Genomic DNA, 16,163 nt, shown 5'->3' with positions numbered 1-16,163 from the left:
CTGAACCGTCATTGTGTAGAAGCAGGGAAATTGGACTGACTTCATAAACTTTCTCTTCTGCTTCCAAAAAATAATGAGCGAGATACATATCTATAATCTCACTTGAGTTTTGAACAAGGGAAATGAAAAAATCTAAGGGAGGCAGTGGCTCCCAGCAGGTGGCTAAAGGGATAGTGCAAATAACGTTCAGACGCTGTATCATCTTCTCATTTTGCCGTCGTCGGATGCACAAATGCTTGTTGTTTTGCAGATCTTGGCAGGTGATAAGCACACTCCTCCACTGCCTGGCAGAGGTGGCTAGGCTGGGGAACTGCGCAAAGCCGACCCAGAACCCCCTACTCTTCTTGTCTCTGTTTGCTTACTGCGAGTTTCCAGCCTGCGTCTCTGTGCCTAGGTTTTCCCCATCTGTAAGTTGGGAATAAAGAATTTTACCTCCACGCAGAAGCCAAATGGCTAGCCGAGGCTGGGTAGCTGGTGAGAGGCTGTAATTTGTGCTGAGCCGTCATTAGCCTAGGGTGGGAAGCAGCAGTTGGGGCTAGAGCTTCACTTGCTTATTTTAGTAGGGAATTGATTTAATCTGGAATTGGATAACAAAACTATTACCAGTAGAGAAGTGCTCTTTGCCTGATGTGCCAGGTAGTTTTTGGAGTTACTAGCAAGAAGAAATTTGCAGTTTGGTCCTTAATTTCAGGGTTATAATTCTTTTCTTTAAGTAAGTGATGTGTAAGGCTCGTCTTCTCCACCAGAGGAACTGTACCGTAGCTGCATAATGCCCCGGTCCGCGTGCTGGCCTCGGCCAGCAGGATTCATCTCAACTGCCGTTCTAAGCAGTGGCAGTAGTTTGAGATTTTTACCCTTCTCCCTGCTTGTGCCAGTAAGTTTTTCCAAATTACGAATAAACAGAGGAGAGGGAGTTGGTTGGCCTTCCTCTGCCTATGCTTCTGGTTGCAGAAGTGCATTTCTTCATATCTCAGACTCCTGCCACAGCAATGCTGATTTACAAGGTCAGAAGCTTTAGGGGGATGAAAATGCTCACCAAACAGTCACTGTGGTCCCAGCTACGTGCTAGTGGGTCAGACAGGGCTACCCAGCCCCAGGAACAGAGCCTAGAGACTTATTTTTTCCCCAAGACTGTCAGATTAAGGGCAAAACATAGTAGACGCACCAATTCTGTTACTATGGGGGAACAGGTCTGACGCTCAACTGATGTCAGTTTTGGCCCCCCTTTGAAGTGAAGCAGGTTTTCTTCAGAAGAGCTTCAAAAACATTGTACCACCTGCCCAGTGGCTTTTTTCTGCTCTGTCATGATTGCTGATGCCAGGAGCCTTCGCTGGTGCTGCATTGTGGAATCAGTAGCAAAAAGCTCCTCACCCAGAGCTCAGGACCCACCTGCTGCAGATCTCCTGGTTGTCCTCCTGGTCCTGCTTGAGGAGTTGTGCTTTTCTCTCCCGCAGTTCTGAGTTCATTCGACTCTGCAGTGGAAAGCTGCCACTAGCTTGCATCTCTCCTGTGGTCACAGGTGATCATAGTGTCCTCTTTCTCCATCAGAAACACTTGTTTTACTCCTTAGATCCTATGGGTATGACTAGGACCAAGCTTTTTATCCTTGTTTTTCTTTAAAAAGAGCTTGCCTGTTTTGTTGTGCATTTTACACGTTTTCTTTCCATGTTTTTAAAATCCCAGCTGCACAAAGAACTGGACTTTGTAAACTTGAGAGGGTGTGGGTAGAAGTCAGATCTTCTGGCTCTTCAACCTTGGCAGGGTTACCAGCCGTGCAGTGAAGTCAGTTGTTAGGTCAGCTCCCATCTCTTGCAGGGTAATCCCTTTTGGATGAGAAACCTTAGGGGTGTTTAAACACTCTGTCACCCTGTGCTGTTCCTCAAGTTCAGCAGATTTAAAATAAAACAGAGCAGGGAGAGTGTGTGTCTGAATCAATAGTGTTAACAGATTTATATCTCGGCCTAGGTTACCAGTAAATGATGATCAAAAAAACTTGCTACATTAAACAAAATTATTGCTCAAGGCACCAGCAGGTCCATGACCCAGGTGCTGGTCAGACAAGACCAGAGCTCAGCCTTGCAGACAGTTGCCTTTTGGAAGATTGTCGGCTTCCACAGAAGATAAAGTGCAAAAAGCCAAGCTGACTTCAGCTTACTCGGAAGAATTATGAGCTGTGCTCTCAAATGCTGCCACTCTCCAGGCAAGTCTCTCTGTTTTAGCCTAAAAGCCAAAGCTGCTATGATGGTGCTGCCTGTGCTGGCCGCTCTTCTCTAAGTTCCCTGAGTAACTCTTGAAACCTGTTAGCTAATGTGAAGCAAATCGGTCAAGGTGTGAAAGTCTGGAAGATCTTCAACTTCATAAAAATTGGTAACAAAGCTGAGACCTGAGTTTGCTCTTGCAATCAGGGGAGAGCCATCATACAAACTCAACCAGAGTAGTGGCCACAAGAGAAGCCACACAGAAGGGAACCAGAGGAAACTCAGCTTTCTATATTTATTATTAAAGTATATTAGTTTAGCCCCGGAGAACTCCAGTCAATATCCTGTTGTGTTAGGCATGGTGTATATGATAAGAGGTGGTCCCTGTTATGAGCTGAATAAACGGCGTGAAGGGGGAAGAGGGATTATTCTCCTCATTTCGTCCGATGTCATACAGGAATTCTGTGGTGGCTTCTAGGACTGAGCAAGGTGGCTTGAACCTCAGCCTGGCATTTGTCTGTGAGTGCATCTTTCCTGTCTTTCCCCTCTCTTCTAAAGGCTGGCATCTTGTTAAGTAAAATTACTCAAAATTGGGTATTTTCAAGCTTTGCCCATTGCTCAGGTGGCTGACTGTTGGAAGACTGAGAATGCAGGAAACCAAGTGGACAAGTAGAAAATAAAGCTTTTTGAGCTATTTATGGCTTTACCTTTCACTCAGTGGGAGCCCTCGGTAGCAGCCCCACAGGTATTAATTGCAGATGGGTACACTGGTAGGTATTAGCTGTACGTACAGAAATTAGAGTGGGTGCCCATCAGGCAGGCACTCATCTGGAGTCTTCCCCTCTAGTCCTGGCCTGTTTGAGAATAGCAAAATTGCCCTCTCCTCTTTCCAGATTACCAGCGTGTCCCTCAGCTCTGCTGGCTCTGGAGAGCAGAGGGGTCTTGGACAGAAATGCTCTGCAGAGGGTTTAAATAGCACAGTGCGGAGTATTTGTCCTGTAGAAAAAAACTGGGATGACACGTGTTATCCTGGCAGGAAGCAAAACTGCCTAACACTGAAAGAAAAGAGTTTCTTTCTTTCAAGCTCTGTTGGTGTCTAGTGAAAGTCCCCAACCAGCTTGTGATGGAGAAGACGGGCAGTGAGGTCCAGCTGGAGCAGCTGAGTTTGGCTCAATAGCCTCCTAACTAAATGCAAAAGCTAACAAAGTGTGATCAGTTAGAACAACTTATTTTGAGAAACCCGATTACTTTTCAGATAAACACCTTTAAAAATTATGAGCTCTTTTCCTTACAGATCTGAACTCTGGCCTTGTTTTTAATTGCTGCCCAGGTGAAAACATTTGCTTTATCGAACGAGGCATATAACACAGCTTTCTTTTCTACAGCACCGTCCGCCTGTACGATGCAAATACAGCAGGCGCTGTGGAGCTCTGCTTTGCACTTTTCACAGTCCCTCTCGCAGGCTGCAAGATGAGACACAAAGGCACATTCCTTCTACCTCCATCTTGTTAGGTATTTCCAGAGATCTAATTAAGGCACTGCGTCACCTTCCGGATCCTCTTTGGTTAGTGGAAAACGGTAAGCTATTTCCAGGGATGATTCATGCGGAGGACGCAAACCCTTCCGCCTACCTTCCCCTTCTCCTCGATTGATGACAGCAGACCTGAAGTGGGTGGACTCCTATTTTTGGGGCCTCAGTGAAGGGTCTAAAGTTAGCCGTGATGAATCTGGGCTGACAGAAGGATCGTCTGTTACTACGGTACGTGAAGTCAGTCCTGCTTAAGCGGGAAACCTCTGTTAAACAGGAATGCTTTGGTACCTTGTAGGAGCCATGCTGCAAGCGTGATCAGACAGCTAGGCTTCACGCAGCTTGTGCTCAGCTCAGGGAGCTGGGCCTGGCTGATATAACTACCTTCTTCTTACCTGCTTTTTCCTCCACGGATTCAGCGTTTATCAGTTATTATAATCAGGTCTTTTTCCACCTGAGGCTAAGGGAGCTTTGGTAGAGAGTCTGAAGGGTGCTCCTCTTTCTTGCTTTTTTACATACCTGGAATTATCTCAGGATGCAGAGGGCATCCCCATGCACGCCTTACAGTTCATTCACTTACATCTTGTCCCTGCTGGATGTGTTTCTTCTAAAAAGCCTCCCAGCAATAGCAAATGCCAGTCCCCTGCTGTTCTCCTCTCAGCAGCCCACTCCAAAGGTCACGGACATCGGCTTCAAGCCTCCTACTGGGTTTTGGCCCGGTCCCAGGGAGCATCTCAATGCCAGGACACTTTCTGCTGTCTGACAGGAACATTTGTTTTCCTTGTTTTCATTTTACTCCTCATTCCATCCTTTTCTGACATCCTAATTAATTGGTCTCCACATCAGGGCTTTGATTTATTAATTTGTTTATACACTCTTCAGACATCTGCAGATACTTATCAGACTGCTTGCTCTCAACTAGTTTCTCAGACAAGCACATGAATATTTTGCTGTCTTGTTTGTTAGCAGTCAGCATGGATGTCTCCACCATCCCAAATCCACATGCTAGTCCTCCCTGCTCAGTAGTTTGCTGATTTGCATGTTAGGTCCAAATGGATTTGTTTTGTCACTGAAGAGCAAGTATCGGGCCTTGGTTTTCTTTGGTAGTTTCCACAGCTGGAAAGAACAAACTACCCTCCTCTGTATTTGCAAGGATTCAAAAAAATCCGTAATATCTAGAGAAAGGGGAGTTCTACACAGCCTCTCTTACTACTACTTTACCTATTTGTGAAATCTCTTAAACCTATAGGGGAATAGAAAAGCCCGCGGCACAAAGCGAAGGACAGCTAATACTTTGCATGTCCACAACAGCCTCAGCCTATTTTTGACATCCAAGAACTTAATACAGAGCTCTTGAGGTAGGAAAACATGGTGATGTCTTTTCCAGACTTTGCTGTCCGAATTCAGTGGTGTACAGTGGAGATCAGAGTCACACCAATGTCTCCTTCTGTCTCTTAGGAAGGAGACCAGCTATCCAGAGGATGAATAAGAAGAGATACAACATGACTGAGGGCACAGCTCTATCCCTCCATGGGAAACACTTCCCTTTTATTCCCCCTAGTAATGATCATTCTTGACACCTACATGGCAGGCTGACTCCTCATATCCAACCTATAAAGGATGTTTCACCTCACGGTGGGCACAAGAGCCTTTGAAATATTTGGTTCCACCGGACTACGGCTATCACCCTTAATGTGTAGCATTTCTTCCAAGAGCTGGAGGAAGAAGCCTTACCTGTGAAGAGCAGCAGGGCCTCATCCTCCTTCATTGGGATCTATCCTGGTACCGCAGCCTGGGAAGGTGTATTCAAGCAAAGTACAGCCTTCTCCTGCATGTGAAGCAAGGTGAAACCAGGTTAGCAGCAAATACTGGCTGCTGGGGTCTTCTTTCTGTCATTCCTAGCTTTACTTTAGGTATTTCAGAGTAGATACTCTTGAGCATCAGGTGCATGGTTCTCTCTGCCCAACCTCCTATTCCAATTTAATTTCTCTAAAGCAATTGATACTTAAAATGCTTTTGCTCAGTGCTCTTAAGATTTTTCTTGGCATGGAAATCAACCATTGTAGGAATTAACTGAGTGATAAAATAATAAGAAATTTGTTAACAGGTAAAATATTTGCAAGTAGCTTAATGTCCTTATTATTAATTCAACATATAACCTCATATAGATCCCTGCGATGGAAACTGCTGTTAGTGTATAGAAGAGCACTATTTCTAAGGCTTGCTGTGAGGTTTAATTGCTCCCCCATGCTTTATTATAAGTCATTACAAGAAACATTTCAGAGTAATTGCTGTTAAAAGACACCAGGGTTTTCCTGCCAGTTCTGCATGAAAATCAGTTTTAGACTTGCTCTTAGATTTGCAAGAATTTGTGAGCTGAGGGAGAGGAGTAAATGACAAGAGCAGATGGGAGGTACCTTTGGAGCTTGCTGGATCCCTTCAAGACTTGGAAGCATCTTATTTTGGTATTCCTCACTTCCACTTGAGTTACCTGATGCAACTTACACAGCCAGTGTCTGGCCGCAGCAAAGACCAGGAACGGCTGCAGCATCAACAGGGCACAGTCCCACGGGGTCTGAGCAGAGCCAAGGGCCCAGCAAGCTATGAACCAGGGCCAGGGTCCATCCAGGGGGTCCCATCAGGAGGTGGGCTAGAAACAAAGCCACAATATGGATCCAAGATCCAGCCAGAAGATACAGCTAAAGACAGGATCAAAGTGACCTGCAACATAGATCCAAAGTCCATAGAGCTTGCCATCCAGGAGACAGAGCTAGGACATAACTCAGGCAGGGACTGAGGGGCTAGTGCTGAGCCTAAATGAGGCCGGTGGGCAGAGGGTGTGGGTTCCAGGTGAGGCTGGTCAGGGCAATTAAAGCCTCCTGGTGCCCTCTGGGCCCTGAGAGCCAGCTCAGCTCTGGGTGGTTCAGCATGTGGGCTTTCTCGTTAGCCTGTCAGGAGGAGATGGCTGGTGGAAGGAACCAGAAGCATTTTCATCTTGGTGACAGCAGTCATGATCTAGGCAAAGGCTGAGCAAGAAGGGGGCACTGGACCCCCTGATTCTCTGGCCCTGCAGGAGGAAGGGCCGTTCCTATGGGAGTGGCCACTTCAGGTAGGTGCCTGCGCCTGAGCGCAGACAGCTCTCCCTATGAAAACTGCTTGCTTCCCTCCTTGCCCGGGAGATCAAGGCTGCCTTTTAGCACACCGTGTGGGATAGAGCAGAGCTGGGAGGATCAGGCTGTCAGTGCCTTCTTGCTCAATTGTGAGCCTGGAAGGAGAAATGCTAACCCCTGATAACTGGGATGAGCTCCCCAGCCCCATGTCTTGCTCTTCCCTCTCACCCCATCTAATCCCCTTCCTTTCCTGAAAACGCAGCCCACCTCTGACAGCCTGCTGTTTCACCCACGCCTTGCTTTTCTCAGCTGGGAGCATAAGGATCCCAGTAAGTACATCTGTGCCACGCCAAGTAGCAACGCTGGGGCTGGGGAGCTGTAAAGGCTCCATGGTCAACCTCAGTGCGGTTCATGATCAGCAGCAAAATGTGCAGCACAGCTGGAAACCTCCATATATCCAAAACAGTATCTGTAGTGGAAATCTGCCAACCCTCCTCCTGGCTGCTGCCCCTGTACGTGTTTTCAATGCTCGCTAGCGTCACAGCAGCCTTTGAAAAAGCAGCGCTGTCTCCGAAGTTCTGCAGTTGCGTCTGTTCAGAGTTTATGACCCTTTTTTTCCCCATATGCTGCATTCTATGATTTAGCAAGATGGAGGGCTAATGAGACTTGACTTCTCAGAAGGATCTACCCTCAATTTTCTCTTCTGCAGTTTTAATGAATTTGCAGTCTCTTGTTATATTTACCAAGTGCCCCGTTGTTAGCGTGACAGGGCTGGCCAGTACAGCAAACAAGACGCTTGCTGTGGTGCCATGTAGTAATGTAATGCCTCCCACGGCAGTAATTGGGTGCGTGCTGTGCCCCTTAGCCTTGACAGAAATAATTTTCACAAGCTGTTCTCTATCATCATTTCATTATCATTGTGCGCGTTCACTGTGTTTTGGTAGCAACCAGAACCCCTCACTATGTACGGTCTGGTACAGGGTGCTGGACGCACAGTATGAAAAAACTCTTTGTGCTCTGAAATGCTCAAAATGCAACATCAAAGTACAGCGATTCTCATCCTTCCTCCTCAGATGGTACCGTTAGGCAATGCTTCTAACAAGCCCTTCCTGTACGGTGAAGAGAAAGCAATTAGGCTCCTGAAAGGATTATTTTATTAGAAGCTTTATTAATTTGTGTCACAGATGTAAGCACAGGACCTTTGCCAGAAGTGATGGAGTGTTGGTTTTCTTAATGGGTAATAAAGCAATAAGCACTGAAATGCATTAGTGTGTTAGTCTGGGGTGAGCGGCCAAGGAGTAATGAGAATGCTTGAGTGGCAAGTGTCTCGATAAAACATTAGCAAGGCCTGGCTGTGTTGACACCAAGCGTTTCAAGATTTGGGGTCAAGCTCTGATGCTAATGCATTAGGAGACGCTGATGCTGTTGCTGAGCGTGCAGTAACGTGAGGGTAATGTTGCACTGACAGATGCAGTACCTAGAGCTTGTTACGAGCAGTGTGACTAAGGATGTTGACGGGATGAGCTTACACGTTGAGGTTTTTGTTCTGGAGCTGTTTCCCCAAGTAGAGATCTTGGGCACCCTCGCTCATCTGATTGCAACCACACTGAGCAGATCTGGGTGCTGGAGGTGACTGCTGCAGGCAGGGATGCCTGATACTGTTTGCATCTCTCGCATCGCAGTGGCAACACCCCTAGGTATTTCCCTACGGGAAAGGGAAGCAGGCATCTCTCCACCCTGATGTGGTCAAGTTGATCTGATCTCTGCGCAAGGCAGAAGCCTGTCCCTGAGGGTCCTCTCCCTGTTGGGGAGCCTCCGCTGAAAGATAGCGCTCGGGACCCTGCAGCCTTCTGCTCTCCTTCCACTGCCTCCCGGTACCCAAGGGAAACGGAGCGGAAGGCCAGGGAGGTAACGCCATCCCCGCAGAGCCGCGTGAGGGTGCTCAGCAGGGTCCAGAGTAGGTACTGCAGGTGCTCCTAAGTTGCATTGCAACCTAACACCAGTAACGTCGATAACGCTGCTTTCAGCTTCAGCTGCAGCACTGCCGGGGCTGCATCTGTAGCGAGATGCTGACTGAGTCCTTAGTCCAGAGGGTTACATCTGTACTTTAGGTCATCGCTTCAGGACAGACATCCAGACTCCGCTTACAACTTGCTTCTCCCATGCAGAGCTGCTGCCAAGGGCCTTTCACTCAGCTTGATGGAGCGGCTCATCGAGAGGTACGGGGAGAAGATTGTGAAGATGCTGACGGTGCAGTACCGGATGCATCAGGCCATCATGCAGTGGGCTTCCTTGGAGATGTACAGCGGCCGGCTCACTGCTCACCCATCAGTAGCCCAGCATCTGCTCAAGTAAGTGACTTGCTCTTTACTGGTACAGGAGCAGAGATGTCTTTTTCATCCCATCGCATGCAGGGTTTGCCCCTTCCCTATGATGGCGTTTTCCATTCTTCCTGGCCCTGTGGTAGCATTTCTGTTTCATCCTTTATTTCATTGAGGAAACATTAACTGGGCAGAGTGTCCTTTTTCCTGTGTAACAGGAAGCATGCAGAGTTACCTTCTGTTTCCTCCTTTGGCATGGTAAGCAACAGAATAAAATCCCCTTGTACCAGGTGAGAATATATGAAGGCCTGGCCTGCAGTGGGCATACCCCAAGCAGTCTTTCTCTATCTCAAGCTCTTGTCGAGGGTGGGACCAGACACCGGTCTTTTACTGTGTTTCTGCATGTCCACATGGTTCTGAGGGCCAGCGTGTGTCCCATCATCAGTCCCAACATTGACATCAAAAAGATCAAAATGCAAGATTCCCTTTCCAGCTTGGATAGTTTTACTGCTAGGACAGCACCTGAGGCAGGTCTGATAGCATCGGATCCATTCCTTGTCTACAGTGGTTTCCCTTTCCTTTGGTAATTTAAAGGAAATGACTAGCATTTCATTTCCATTGTACCCTGCGACAGGCAGTTGTTTGCCAACACACGCTGTGACTGTCAGTAATTGGTGCTTTTTAAAATTGCAGTCAGTGCAGTTCTGGGAGGCGAATGGGAAAACATTAATTCTCTCTGTTGGACTTGGAGAAACATGAAATATCACAGTGCTTGTCTGCGTGGTGCTCTTGTATTTTTACCAATACTTTTTTTAAAATGCGAATGTTTAGGAGTCGGAAAAAATCGTATTTCCCTAGAATCTTTCCATTTCATAGTAGATGTAGTTTTGGACAGAGGTGGCTGGAGAGGCCATTTTATCACACTTGTGAACAGTGTGAACAATACCACCTGGATGGGAAGAGCAAGCTTTGTGTTCGAGACAGCCCCAGCACCCCCATCTACATCTGTGGCAGCCAGCAGAGGGATTTCTGCTTGTGTCAGCATGCTCTGTATTAAGGCTTCAGGGCTCTCGAGGCTTCAGCTGAACTCACATCAGTGAAGCTATGCTGACTTCTATCTTGGTTTATATGCAGATGTGTATACGTATGTAATTTAATGGGTGAGTGTGGTGGGTTCTGTAGGTAAGAGTAGGTGAGGCTGGTTCATCAGTGCCAAGAGGAGCTCAGCTGAGATGGACAGGACTCATTCAGCAATGTTTTAGCCATATGGATCTAATTCCAGGATCGGTGCTGTACAAAACCCTCTTCTTGATTGTTCTTGTTCTTTGCCGTGCTTTTTTTTTCCCCCATTTATCTTTGCAAATTAAAAATAGCAACTAGTGAAGAACCCCAGGCAAAATGCTTTGAAACCATTAAAATAGGAAACCAATTGAAAAGTTAAAGTTAGGCGACTTTGTTATTCTGATGAGCTGGCTTATTTTTATAGCTGATGGAGTGAATGTTTTTCTTTCTAGTCCACAGTACAGCTTAGTCCCCTGCTCAGGGCCTTTTCCTGATTTCTAAACTCATAATCAAACCTGTCAGTCCACAGCCCTGCTGACATATCGCATGAATACCATGGTCTTCAGTCCAGGCACTGGACCATGCAAAGCTTCTGTAGAAGACCAGGTATGCAGGGGCTTGATGTTGGACCTTGATCTTCTGTTTAGGTTGCTACTACAGATTCCTTCATGATATTTGTGAGCATCTCCTGTCTTTTGTTGGTTTAGGCCAAATGATTTGCTTAATCCCTTACCTGAGCAATAAATAAGTGAGTTTTATTCTCTGATAGTTCTAGGAAAAGCTGTCTTATAAGCAGAAGCATCCTAGAGAAGTAGAAGGCTGGCAAGTGCCCACAGGAGTTACCTGCTCATACTGGAAAGCAGCCAAAGCCTGGGCTGCAGCTGCAACTGCAGTAACAGCATTTGACAAACTCTGGGTCCTCCTCCTTCCTAAGGGCTAGTGGGTGATGGGCAAGGAAGCTGAAGACTCCCACAGCACAGTGCGAGGAGGGGGATCTCCATCTCTGCTGAAAGCATTTTGAAGTCTTCCTTTGAAGAAAGATCTGACTGGAGTGATCCAGACCATAGCCCCTGCCAGGCCACTGGCATTGGCAAAGCCAGCCCATATGATTGTCTTCTAGCCTTGAGTTTACAGTGACCACGGTGCCATTTTGAGAGGTGAAGCTTGAAGAAGCATGTCCCAGTCTTGAGACATACAGCTGGAAGGAGGTCCAGGCGCAAACACCTTTTTCTACAAATTGTGGCAGGGAGTTTTTGGTCCAGCTGGATGCATAAAGCCTGATACCTGTGGGCTTTCATTCAGAATTACTCTCCAGGGTATAATCCCCAATGTCCGATAGTAAGGCTGCACTCCCACCACGACCTTTCCCTGAACAGCATTGCTGATGCAGGTCTCATCTCCTTTACCTGAAGCACAAAGATTGGTCTTTGGAAAAAGAAGTGCAGCTCTGCTCCAAACAACGTCCTTGCCAACTCTTGCTCCGATATTGGAGGCACTTGGGAACACTTGGTCTGTGTCAGTTACAGATTTCTGCAGCACCATCTTTTCTCAAAGAAGGATACTTTAGTTTCCTGAGGTATCTTTTCAGGGGCAGAGTATTTCCAAGGGAGCAAAACTTTCCTTCCACATCTCCCTTTCTTGTGAAATGGGTGATGAAGCACATCATAAACCCCCACACATCTCCAGAATTAAGTTGGGGAGGCTGCAAGCAGTGTTTTTCACATTCAAAATTTGTGACTCACTCGGTGAGAAGATGGCTTGAAAAATCACCAGCAGCTTCTGCTGTCAGTTTTTATCTAAGAACAGTGTCAGGTGTCCCTCCCCTTAGCACTTCTTTTGGGGCTAACACCCCCTCGCTGACAGGGAGTGTGAGGGAACCCCCCCAGTAGCGTGAGACCTGGAAGATACTGAGAAGCCAGAATGCTCCTCGGTTGCAACGTGCAGCTCCCCCAGCTGGGATCACCTCCTCCCAGGTGAAGCACAGCGCGCCTGGATGCCCTAGGGCAGTGTGTTGAGCCTGGATCCCGTGTCTGGCTGCAGGGCCAGCCTGGTTTGTCATCACACACCAAGAATCTCTCCAGGAACAAAAATCCCTCTCTGCAGCTTGGGCTAGCTTGCAGCAGGTGGGAGAAGTGCCTTTCCCCTTCATCCTGAAGGGATAGCAGAGCAGTGGACAGCTTTTGTCCAAGGCAACAGCCAGCTCTGATGCAATCTCACTGCCTTAGAAGAGCATGGATTCTTCTCTCTCCTGGAAGATTTATGTAGATAATTACTCCTCTGAAGCAACGTTCCTGGGGTTGAGATTCTTCCTGGCATTGAGAGATGCTGCAAGGGCTTTCCGTGGCCACTGTGAATAAGCAAAGAATTAGGATTAAGCCTTTCAGTACTTAAAGGGGGCCTATAAGAAAGATGGGGTCAGACTTTTTAGCAGGTCCTGTAGTGGTAGGACAAGAGGTAATGGTTTTAAACTAAGAGAGGGCAGATTTCAACTAGACATAAGGAAGAAATTTTTCATACTGAGAGTGGTGAAACCCTGGCCCAGGTTGCCCAGAGAGGTGGTAGATGCCCCATCCCTGGAAACATCCCAGGTCAGGTTGGACGGGGCTCTGAGCACCAGATGTGGTTGAAGATGTCCCTGCTTATGGCAGGGGGTTGGACTAGATGGCCTGTAAAGGTCCCTTTCCACCCAAAGATTCTACGATTCTAGGATTATCTGCACAGAGAACTTGGCTTTTGCTCAAAGTCTTTTGTCCGCATGGATGTGGACAGTGGTAGGACAGTAAGTGGAGCAGGTATAAAGGAGATGGGAAGCCTGTTAGGTTTGATGTTTCAAAGAGAGGGAGATAAACCCATCATACCCTCCACAGGGGAAGAAACACTCTACCTGGAGGCAGCCCCGCTCCGGAGGAGATCATGAAAAGTGAAGTTGGTTGCTGGTCCCTGGGGCTCTTGGAAATGGGGAAGGCACCTTGTGCCTCTGAATCCGATCGTCGGGCTGAGGCAGCCAGTCCCCTAAGCGGGGGGAAGAGCTCTGCCTTTGGGCTCTGGTTTGCCGCAGGACTGGGGAAGGTGCCTCCTGGGCTCTTCTGCAGCGTCTTTGGCTCCCTGTCATAGCTGCACTGGTCTCCGTACCTTCCCAGTCATGCATTACAACAGCAATAGCTTCAGACAGGAGAAAAATGAGTTTCAGTCAAGAGAGGAGACTTCTATTGTCAATGGAGTGAGTAATGTCCAGAGTGCAGGGGAAGCGAGGGCTGTTGGTGGCATACAAATGCAGAGGAACGGATGTGCAGTGCTGGGAGTCCTGGGAAGGAGAGGCTGCAGCTGGGGGCTTTTCTTGAACTGGAAACTGCCTTTTCCCTCACTTCCCTGCCTGTAATTTGGAGGTAATCCTCCTTTTTGCTGGCTTGCCTTCTGCCTTGTTTATTTGCAGACTCCAGAGTCACAGCACTCCCTGACTAGTACGTGATGTACAGTAAGAGGTTGTTGTTTCAGCACTCTCCTGCCATCTCCAGCCTTTCTGTTCCTGCCCTCAATTGCCTGTCGTCTTCCTAGGCTGTGAATTCAGCTAGCAGCTTCCCCGGGTATTAAAATATGGGGGTTTTTGTTGTTTTTGTGGTTTTTTTTAATGCAGCAGCTTTAGATATAGGAACAATGTGGTTCTTTTTTGCTGCGCTTTCTTCTCTTGCCCGACAGCACTGCTGTCAAATCTCTTGTAATACTTCAGGCACTCCTTCTCCCTCTCAACACTGTAAAAAACTTAAAGCAGCTGCCACATCTTCCTCGGTCTTTCCTGTTCGGGACCATTTAAGCGAGACACTAACACCCACGCACTGTACCGTGCCTTGTTGTAACTGGGCTGTGTAGCACAGCCGGTGAGAAAGCTCTCCGTGCTGCTGGCTGGCCCCTGTGAGACTCTCTGGGGCCCTTAGCTCTTCGTTTGCATTTTGGGAGAGCATTTAAATGGCAATCCCACGGGGCACCAATAATGGCTTTTCAGCTATGGCTTTCTGGCGTTGCCAGACTCCCCTGAGCCTCTCAGGACTTGCTGTGCCGTTGCTTGTGGCTGCCGTCCTGGCACTGTACCCGGGAAGCCGGGAGCTGAAAGCCGGAGGAGCCCACCAGAACTCAAGGGCCCTGCTCAGTTGTCGCTGTACATGACATGCTCTTCAGCAGCATCACTGCAGATGCAAAGGGATCCAAAGCTTGGTGAAGCAGGAAGGGGGGAATCTCAGTTCTCAGTTTCTGTCATTCTTCACTACCTCCAGAGCCAATCTTCCTGCGTTTGCACCCCAAAGGTCACCACTGTTGGTCTGTAGCCTTGTCCCTCAGAAGCAATATCCAGCTATGTTTTCCCTCTGTCCTTGCAGTGTTGTTGGGAGGAATAAGCAGTGACTCAACTGATCATCCCGTTGGCATCATGTCAGCCTTGTTAACTGGCCCTTTTCCAAATAACTTGTACAGGGACCTGCCGGGCGTCACCTCTACAGAAGAGACCACAATTCCCTTATTGCTTATAGACACTGCTGGCTGTGGCCTGTTTGAGCTGGAAGTGGAAGATGAACAGTCTAAAGGGAATCCAGGTACTGTTGTTTGGAAAATTTTGTTGGCCAGAATTGACTGTCTGAGGTCCTCAGCCCCCCGTGGGTTTGGCCAGTGCACCAGCTGAGCCATGTCCCAGAGAGGCACCCCCCAGAGCAGGTACCGGGGGGAGGTGGGGTTCCCAGGGAGCCTTGCTTGTTTGAGAGATCATTTCCTCTATAAATCCTCAAGCTCAAAGGACTCCAAGCCAGAGCGGGGTGGCCACAGGGCCGTGATAATGGTGTGCAGCTTGTGGGTGGCCCCGCTGGCTGCCTTGTTCCCTTGCAGAGACATTTCTCCGTGCTGTGGACTAGGACCTGCAATGGATGCTTTACACAAGTTGGCAGGGCAAATAGCATCAGGCAGAGCACAAGCCTGTTTTAGAGAGGCTGTAGATGGGGCTCTGAATTCCCTCCCAGTCCTCTGCTCCTTTCATGAAGTTCTATGTGGCTCTTATCCATGAATTTTCTTAAGACATTGACTTTCCTGCTGGTTTTCCAACTTCAGAAATAGGTTTCATTATGGAGATTGAGTGTAAAGTCAGGTGCCAGAGCCATTCTAATAAAGCGGGAGAACTTTGAAAATGGTGATGCTACCTCCTTTGTGTCCTCGCTTCCGCAGCAGGGCGGCAGGTTGTGATGTGCTGTTCCAGGTCGCTGCTCATGCTCCTCTAGATTTAGCCTGGCATCTCCATACCTGCTAGCTGGCTCTTAAGGGGCTCACACGGGACCTTTGCCAGGAGATGTGGCACATGGGCTGTCCAAAACCTGGTGCTTCACCTGACAATCCACATATCCCAACCTTGTTATGGAGATAGCTTTCCTAAAAGCATTAATGAGAGCTTTTAGCCCAAAAGGCTGTTAGCAAAAGGATTGCTGGGAGGGCACGGTGAGCCTTGGCTTTGGGGAGGGTGAGACTCTGCTTTCAGGACAACATCTTCCCCTAGATTGTAAATTCACTGCCCAGACTGGCCCTGTGGTGCCTGGAGGGGACCGATCTCCATGTGCGGTGCCTGTGCCCTGCCACCTCACCCGTGGCCACCCCTGCCTGCCTGGCTGCTGCCTGCGCTTTTCCTGGTGGCCGAGCCACAGGCTGTTCTAGCCCTTCACTCTCACATGGCCAAAGAGCTTATTTGGCAACATGGCTGCCTGCTTCAGGGATTCATTTGTTTTTCCTCTCTGCTCACAAGTGCAGATCTCATGCCAGCAACAGATTTCTGAGGCTTCAAGTCCCTCTCTGGCAAGACAGGGAAAATTGATTGTAAAATACAAGGACGGTTTTTACCAGTGTAAACATCTTTTGCCTTTTTTGGTTTGAAAACCCACCGGTGTGTAGAGTGCCTCTTGTTTTTCCATGCACCAGT

General features: G+C 48.1%; 1 protein-coding gene across 1 annotated transcript in view; it reads left to right on the top strand.

The window, feature by feature from the left end:
• IGHMBP2 (immunoglobulin mu binding protein 2) overlaps positions 1-16,163 on the top strand; it is a gene marked incomplete at both ends in the record, with an annotated part of 41,075 nt that overhangs the window by 17,696 nt on the left and 7,216 nt on the right. Inside the window, 2 exons of the mRNA XM_010291111.1 lie at positions 9,005-9,187; positions 14,684-14,802. Coding sequence (XP_010289413.1) covers positions 9,005-9,187; positions 14,684-14,802 — 302 coding nt within the window. The remainder of the gene's footprint in view (positions 1-9,004; positions 9,188-14,683; positions 14,803-16,163) is intronic.

Source organism: Phaethon lepturus, unplaced genomic scaffold (assembly GCF_000687285.1).
Source record: "Phaethon lepturus isolate BGI_N335 unplaced genomic scaffold, ASM68728v1 scaffold50267, whole genome shotgun sequence".
Lineage (NCBI taxonomy): Eukaryota > Metazoa > Chordata > Aves > Phaethontiformes > Phaethontidae > Phaethon > Phaethon lepturus.
The sequence above is the reverse complement of the archived record's forward strand: the minus strand, read 5'-3'. Positions and strand labels throughout refer to the sequence as shown.